General features: G+C 42.0%; 1 protein-coding gene and 1 non-coding gene across 2 annotated transcripts; both read left to right on the top strand.

The window, feature by feature from the left end:
• Positions 1–4753: 4753 nt before the first annotated feature.
• On the top strand, positions 4754–4858 carry LOC142180565 (small nucleolar RNA R71). The gene has a single exon (XR_012709182.1). It is a non-coding gene; the product is annotated as a small nucleolar RNA R71 (small nucleolar RNA).
• A 2367-nt stretch (positions 4859–7225) lies between these two features.
• Positions 7226–7985, top strand: LOC107784533 (uncharacterized). The gene is made up of 2 exons (XM_075251029.1): positions 7226–7414; positions 7560–7985. Exons 1-2 carry the CDS (start codon positions 7226–7228, stop codon positions 7983–7985), a joined length of 615 nt encoding a protein of 204 aa, XP_075107130.1.
• Positions 7986–8773: the final 788 nt, after the last annotated feature.

An 8773-nucleotide genomic window follows, 5' to 3' on the forward strand; every position in this document is an offset into this window, starting at 1 on the left:
TTTAATGAAGTAGAGAAAATTCTAGTTTACTACTCCGTATACACAATAACCAAATAATTTTCGACCAATGTGGACCACCCACCATAAATATTCATCAAAAATAAAACTACAAAGGGGAAATTTTGAGGATTAGGGCACTTGGGGGGATGTGATGTACATTATTATCTACCAATTAGAACACAAGAAGAAGAAGAAGAAGAAGAACATACCTGTAGAGTTTAGGATGAGAGAAAGAGAAAACTTGAGAAATATTTAGAGAAAAAGAAGAAGGAGTTAGCGGCAGAAAGAGAGAGAGAGAGGAGTGTATTTTCTGATGTTTCAACTTGGGGTATTTTGAGTTTAATTGGGTTATGGTTTAAGTTGAGTTGGGTATGGGTAATAAGATGGGTTATAATGTTAGTGTAGATGGGTATATGGGTTGGGTTTTATGGGTATGCGTTATTTAGTAAACAAAAACGAAAATAATAAAAAACAATACCTGGACACCCCCCAGCTCAGCGCTCAGCGCTATACCTGGCGCTGGGGGGTCTCGCGCATTATGCCTGTAGCACCCCAAGCAGCGCCTAGCGCTGGCCTGGGCACTGTTTTCGATAATTATTTTTTTTATAACATCCCGATCCCTCGAGCCTTTTATATACCCAATTTACATGTCCTACACCGTTCTACTTATAATTTCTATGCCTACAAAGAAAATGCAACTCTACTCTACTCTAACTAAAAAATTTAAGAAGCTAAACTATGAAAGCAATAAAAATTGGGTTGCCTCCCAACAAACGCCTGATTTAACATCGCGACACGACGCAGGGCCTCGCTTACTTGTCAGCGAGTACAACTTTGGTCTTCTCACAATCAATTGTTCCTTCCCAATAATGCTTGACTCTTTGTCCATTCACCATAAATTTGCTTTCACCATTTAAAGCTCGCAACTCAATTGCACCATAAGGAGTGACTCTCACCACCTCAAAAGGGCCTGACCATCTCGATTTTAACTTCCCAGGAAAATGGCCTTAGTCTAGAATTGAACAATAATACCTGTTGGCCTGGCTCGAAGTGACGTGGATTGATACACTTGTCATGCCATCTTTTAGTCTTTTCTTTATATAGCTTAGCGTTTTCATAAGAGTGCAGCCTGAACTCATCTAATTCATTCAACTGCAGGAGTCTTTTCTCACCCGCGGCGTCAAGGTCCATATTCAACTTTTTAATGGCCCAGTATGCTTTGTGTTCAAGTTCAACAGGCAAGTGACATGCCTTTCCATAAACACGCTTATACGGTGACGCTCCAATTGGCATTTTGTATGCAATTCTATATGCCCACAAGGCATCATCTAACTTTGCAGCCCAATCCTTCCTATTCACACTCACCGTCTTCTCTAAAATTTACTTTATTTCTCTGTTCGACACCTCATCTTGTCCACTCGTTTGAGAATGATACACCGTCACAATTCTATGGCGGATCCCATATTTAGCTAGAAGGTTATTCAACAATCGATTGCAAAAATGCATCCCTTCATCACTTATCAATACACGTGGAGTCCCAAACCTCAAAAATATATTCTTTTTCACAAATGCAGCTACCACCATGGCATCATTTGTTGGCAATGCGATCGCCTCTACCCATTTTGACACGTTGTCAACAGCTAGCAAAATGTATTTTTTTCCTCTGGACAATGGGAATGGTCCCATAAAATCTATCCCCCATACATCAAAAATCTCAACATCCAGGATGCTATTCAAAGGCATCTCATGCCTCATAGTGATTGTTCCTGTTCTCTGAATTTGGTCACACTTCTTAACAAATGCATGGGCATCCTTGAATAAAGTTGGCCAAAAGAAACCAGATTGTAATACCTTTGCAGCTGTTCTATCTCCTCCATGATGGCCCCCGTAAGGTGATGCATGACAATCATACAATACTAATTCTGCCTCATTTTCTGGAATGCATCTCCTCATCAACTGATCAGCACATTGCTTGTACAAATATGGCTCATCCCAATAGTAGAAGTTCACATCATGTAGAAACCTCTTTCTAGCTTCAGACTCAATTTCAGGAGGCAATACCCCACTCACTAGATAATTGACATAGTCTGCGTACCATGGGGGAGGGTCTTGGGTTATAGCAAAAAGTTGCTCATCAGGAAATACTTCTTTAATTTGTCCACCCTCCTCCACGTGGTCGTGATTTTGCATCCTTGATAGATGGTCAGCTACTTGGTTCTCTGTGCCTTTTCGATCTCGTATTTCTATATCAAATTCCTTCAACAACAAAACCCAGCGCATCAATCTAGCCTTGGATTCTTTTTTTTTTTATAAATAAATACCTGATTGCTGCATGATCGGTATGAACTATGACTTTTGTTCCCACCAAGTATGCCCGAAATTTCTCAAAGGCCCACACAACGGCTAACACCTCCTTTTCAGTGGTAGTGTAATTCAGCTGTGAATCATCAAGAGTCTTACTCGCATAGTAGATGGAATAAAACACCTTGTCTTTCCTCTGGCCTAGCACTGCCCCAACAGCATGGTCACTCGCATCACACATAAGTTCAAATGGTAAGGACCAATCTGGTGCCACAATAATGGGAGCAGGCACCAACTTCTTTTTGAGTTCTTTAAATGCTTTAAGGCAGGCATCATCAAAATTGAAAGTTACATCTTTTTCAAGCAACTTGCACAAAGAAGTAGCAATTTTAGAAAAATCTTTAATAAAGCGCTGATAGAATCCCGCGTGCCCCAAGAAACTCCAGACACCTTTCACAGAAATAGGTGGAGGTTATTTTTCAACCACCTCCACCGTTGCCTTATCAACTTCAATGCCACTCCTAGACATTCTGTGACCCAAAACGATGCCTTCCTGCACCATAAAGTGACACTTCTCCCAATTCAATACCAGATTTGTTTCTTCACACCGGGCTAACACCTTGCTCAAATTCTTCAAACAATCATCATAAGAAGACCCAAAGACTGAAAAATCATCAATAAAAACTTCAAAAAAATTTTCCACCATATCGGTGAAAATAGCCATCATGCATCTCTGGAAAGTAGCTGGTGCATTACAAAGACCAAACAACATTCACTTGAAGGCGAAAGTGCCATAAGGACAAGTAAAAGTGGTCTTCTCCTGATCCTCTAGGCATATGACAATCTGATTATATCCCGAATAACCATCAAGGAAGCAATAATATTCATGCCCCGCTTATCTGTCCAACATTTGGTCAATGAATGGAAGTGGAAAGTGGTCCTTGCGGGTTGCTTTGTTGAGCCTTCTATAATCAATGCAGACTCTCCACCCCATCACAGTGCGAGTAGGAATTAGCTCATTTTTCTCATTCTCAGTTACAGTCATCCCCCCTTTTTGGGCACACATTGAACTGGGCTTACCCACTTGAACTAACACATCTTCAATCACTCCTTCAGGATGAGCAAGGGAGCGATCAACCAACTGCAAGATGACCGTTATTGGGCGTCGCTCACCCAACCCCAACTGTCTAAACACAGATAGCGGCATCAAATTAATGCTCGCTCCAAGATCACATAAGGCTCGCCCGATTGTATGCTTACCAATCTAGATTTAGATAGTGAAACTACCCGGATCCTTCAATTTTTGAGGTTGCTTGCTTTGAATTCTTGAGCTACATTCCACAGTGAGTGCCACAGTCTCGAACTCGGTCTACCTCCTTTTATTTGCCACTATGTCCTTGATGCATTTTGCATATTTGGGCACTTCTTGCAAGATGTATACCAAAGGAATATTAATTTGCACCAGCTTCAAAATATCAAGAAACTTCTTATATGCGGCATTATCCTTCACTTTCTGCAATCTTTGAGGGAAAGGAGGTAGTTGCCTCACAACCAATGGTGGAGGTTGCTTAGCCACCGCCTCTTCAGTTGGCTTCTCAGATTCCTTTGCTTTTTCTGATTCTGACTCTATAGTGGCTGGCCTCTCATTAAAACTCACCTGTTTTCTCTTTTTCGACTGGACTTCTTCTAATTGTCTCCCATTCCTCAATGAAACGGCATTAATGGATACCTTAGGATTAGCTTCAGTGTTACTTGGAAGAGCTCCAACTAGTCTAGTATTTTGGGCACTGGCAAGTTATCCCACTTGGAGCTCTAAATTTCTCATTGTTGTGGCTTGGGCTTGCTGATCAGCCATCAATTTCTTCATCATTTTCTCAAGGTGACTTGTTGAGTTTGCCGGTTGTTCAGCCTGAGGTGGTCTATATTGTTGTTGAGGTGCTTGTGGTCGGTATTGATTTTGAGCACCTTGATTTCCACTCGAAGAGAAGTCTGGGTGGTTCCTCCAATTGGGATTGTAAGTGTTCCCATATTGGTTTTTTTGGCCCCTATTTGCAATACCCACAAAGCAGACAGACTCTGGATTAACTGGGCATAAGTCGTTCGTGTGACCCTCTCCGCATACTTCAAAAAATAATGGAACCTGTTGCACTGGTTGAGATTGTTGTTTGTTAATAACTATGGTCATCTGATTGACTTGGTTTGTGAGTGTAGAAATCTGTGTTGATAATGCCGAGACGACATCTAACTCGAGAACCCCTGCAGATTTTTGCACCGTGTGTCTGCCCATTTCTCCTTGCCAATCTGGATTGCTTTTGGAGAATTTGTTCAGTAATGCATATATCTTATCAAAGCTTTTCTCCAACATTTGACCTCCAGCTGCAGCATCTACCACAAATTTTGTTTCAGGATGTAGCCCTTCTATGGAAGTGTTAGCTAACACTTCGTTTGTCTGATTGTGATGAGGACAGTCTCTGAGTAGCCCCTTGAACCTCTCCCAAGCTGAGTATAAAGACTCTCCCGCTTTCTGTTTGAAGGCAACTATCTCACTTCTGATCTTTGCAGTTTTTCCTGAAGGGAAGAACCTTGTCAGAAATTTCCTTGCCAGATCATTCCATGATGTAATAGAATTAGCTGGTTCTACCTTCAGCCATCGCTTTGCTTTGCCCAACAGAGAGAATGAAAAAAGTGTGAGCCTTACATAGTCTGTAGTGACCCCGTTAGTGATATAAGTATCACTAATTTCCAATAAGTTCAGGATATGCTGTTGTGGATCCTCGTGTGGAAGACCCATAAACTGCCCATTCGCATGAAGTAGCTGGATCATGCTCTGTTTCAGCTCAAAGTGCCCAGTCATCCTGGGCTTCACAATGCTGGAGGTAACATTAGCAATGCTGGGCATTGCCATCTCCTGAACAACCATATGTTCCTCTGCCATGTTCACAGGAAATTGTACAAGTGCCTAAATATTATTCGTGTCCCTTGCTTCCCTCAACCTCCTATGAAATATTCTCTTAGGTTCGGGGTCAAAGCCTTGAAGTCGCTCCTGGCTTCTGACCCTGTGCATTCAATCAAAGTTCCTGAGATCCGAGTAAAAATCAAGTAACGTCAGACTTGACGAAATAAACAATGAAAGTAGAAACTAGAAAGTAGTCAATATTCAAGTCCCCGACAACGACGCCAAAAACTTGTTGCTCCCAAACGCACACGCAAGTATACGTGGTCGTACAAGTAATAAAATGATAAGTCGAGTGTCGAACCCACAAAGACTTATATCAACTACCCACAAAAATCACCAAGATTGTTATTCAGTCAAGCCAAATTCGAGTTCAAGAATGAGGTTATACTAAACTATACTTCTAAGGAGTAACTAAATTATCAAGCAGTAAAATAGTTGTTGTTTATTCAGTAGAGATAAATATTCTAGGGTTGTGATCGATTCACCAATTCTATTGTATTCTAGTTAACTCTCCCTTTCATACAATTCACTCATGGTTGCTAATTAATCGATAATTGCTCTCGTAGCCTTCTCTCGAAGTACTACTCGCCTATTCAAAATAGATTAACGCCTATATTCCTATGGAATCAATCTATCAAGAACGCATTAAGATTATGATATTTATTTAAGCACGGTGACTAGGGATATTCCTATCCTAACCACAAATCCGCTCCCCCTAAGAGTTAAGATCATGCTCTCTGCAATTCTTCTCTAATCTAAACATGACTTTCCCAAGCATAGCATAGATAGTAAATAGAACCTAACTGCTGGCCAGACAATTAAGCAATTAATCACAGAATTGAAGAAAAAACCACATAATAGTGAATTGTAATCAAGGTTAAGTCAACGTTAAACAACAATATTCATGGCTAAATCACAACCCCAGAACTATGGATTTTAGCCACTCATGATAATAGCAAATAATTTCATAAGTGTTGGATAATTTAAAATATTAAGAAAAGATGAAGAAAACTGAGATCTCTTCGCTCTCGGATGTTTCTCGTGTGTATTCTACCTTCAAAGTGTCATCTCCTCCCTAAAAATAAGCTTAGTCTTGCTTTTATACGTGTTGGGTAGGTCTAGGGCCGAAATAACCTTGTCCCGGGCAAAGTTGGATAGAATTCACGCCACCAACGCCCAGCCCAACTGGTAATTGAAGCTTACTGTCTCTGGCACCACAGGTAGCACCAGGCGCTGGCTGTGGCGCTGGAAATTCCCTTTTTTTTGTTTTTTCGTCCGTTTTGGTTCTAATCTCGCACCTTTCGCCCCCAATTGCTCCCGGATCATTCCTACACATAAAAATACCTCAAATTAATATAAGTCAACACATGTTACATCCTAAATCCACGAAACAAAAGTAAAACATGAGGCGATATACATATAAATATATATACTTTAAGACAAACATCAGTTATGCTCTGGATGCTACAGCAACACGGGTCTTCACCGACATTCGGCAGCTTTTTGGCATCCTCGGTACTAATCCAGGTTCTATCGTTCTTTCCTTTGGTAATTCATAATTGTTTTTGCTAGTTTTTGCCCGTCTTTACATTATTTTGCCTTAGACTTTTGTTTCCAATTTGACGTGCCATTCTTTAGTTGTGTTTTTTTACATTTGGACTTGCTTTGATTTCCGTTTCTGTGACTACGGTCTTGTATATATAGTAGACTTTATTTCCTTCGTAGTTTATCTTGCCATAGGTTGTAGTGGTTCTAGCATAGTATCCGTTAGATAAGAGTGGCAGGTGTGAGTGACGACAAAGTGAGGTCATGTCCTTGGGTGGGGCAGGGGGTGGGGGCCAAGGGTAGTAGGGGGTAAGGGCTCCACTAGGCTGCGTGTTGGGTCCTTGAATATAGGGACATTGACAGGGAAGTCTATAGAACTAGGGAAGATTCTCCAGAAGAGGAGGATCAATATAGCGTGTGTCCATGAGACTAGATGGGTGGGGCAAGAACGGGGTAGGTATCTTAGTAGACAAGGATCTCAGGGAGCTGGTGGACGATGTTAAGAGCGTGAATGATAGATTGATGACTATTATGCAAGTGGTTGGTGTGCTCACTTTAAGTATGGTTAGTGTATACGCCACCGCAAGCGGACTTGGGAAAGGAGGTCAAGAGGTAACTCTGGGAGGATTTAGATGAGGTGGTGCATGGTATTCCGCACACCAATAAGATTTTCATAGGAGGTGATTTTAATGGTCATATTGGGGAGACGGCTAGGGGCTATGATGATGTGCATGGCGATTTTGGTTTTGGGGTTCAGAATGAAGGTTGTACTTCGTTGTTGTATTTTGCTAGAGCCTTTGATTTGGAGATAGCTAACTCATATTTTCATAAGAGGGTGGACCACTTGTTCACGTTCCGGAGTTTGGTGGCTAAGACTCAGATTGATTACTTACTCTGCAGGAAGAGGGATAGAGGCCTTTGCACTGATTGCAAGGTTATTCTGAGTGAGTGTCTTTCGGCCCAACATAGGCTCTTGGTTATGGACTTGGAGATTAAGAGGGAGAAGAAGAAGAGAGCGGTGTTTGGTCAACCTATGATCAAGTGGGGAGCCTTGACTGAGGACAAAGCTCAGGCTCTGGGGAGAAGTTGTTGGATATTAGGGCTTGGAGGAGTTGTGGGGACACGAATAGTATGTGGACCTCGACAACGAACTGCATTAGGGAAGATACTAGAGCGGTGTTAGAGGTCACGAAGGGTTTCTCCAGGGGTCACGGAGGTGACTTGTGGTGGAATGGATAGGTCTAAGGTAAAGTAGAAGCCAAGAAAGCGGCGTATATGAAATTAGTGGAAAACGCTGACGAGGAAGAGGGGAGGACGAGTAGGGAGTATTATAAGAAGGCTAAGAAAGAGGCGAACCTAGCGTTCACGGCGGCTAAGACCACAACATTTGAATGCCTATATGCGAAACTTGGGGGCAGAGCCGGTGACAAAATATTGTTCAGTTTAGCCAAGGTTCAAGAGAGGAAAGCTCGGGACCTAGACCAAATGAGGTGCTTCAAAGACGAGGATGACAAGGTATTGGTTAAAGACGCGTGCATTAGGCACAAGTGGAAGTCATACTTCCACAAACTTTTGAACAAGGATGGGGACAAGAACATTGTGCTTGGTGAGTTGGAGAACTTAGAGAACCGGCATGATTTGAGGTTTTGCAGGCGTATTAAGGTTGAGAAGGTTGAGGAGGTAATGCGGAAGATGAGTATAGGCAGGGCGACTGGGTCAGACGAGATCCCGGTAGAATTTTGGAAGGTCGTGGGACGGGTAGGCTTGGAGTGGCTTACTGGACTGTTTAATGTCATTTTAGGACTAAGAAGATACTTGAGGAATTGAGGTGGAGTAACAAAGGTGATATCCAAAATTGTAACAACTACAGGGGTATCAAGCTACTGAGTCACACTATGAAAGTGTGGGAGAGGGTGGTGGAGAGTATGGTGAGGAGGAGTGTGTCTATTTCAGAGAATCAGTTCGTTTTCA

Source organism: Nicotiana tabacum, chromosome 4, assembly GCF_000715075.1.
Source record: "Nicotiana tabacum cultivar K326 chromosome 4, ASM71507v2, whole genome shotgun sequence".
In the NCBI taxonomy this organism is placed as follows: domain Eukaryota; kingdom Viridiplantae; phylum Streptophyta; class Magnoliopsida; order Solanales; family Solanaceae; genus Nicotiana; species Nicotiana tabacum.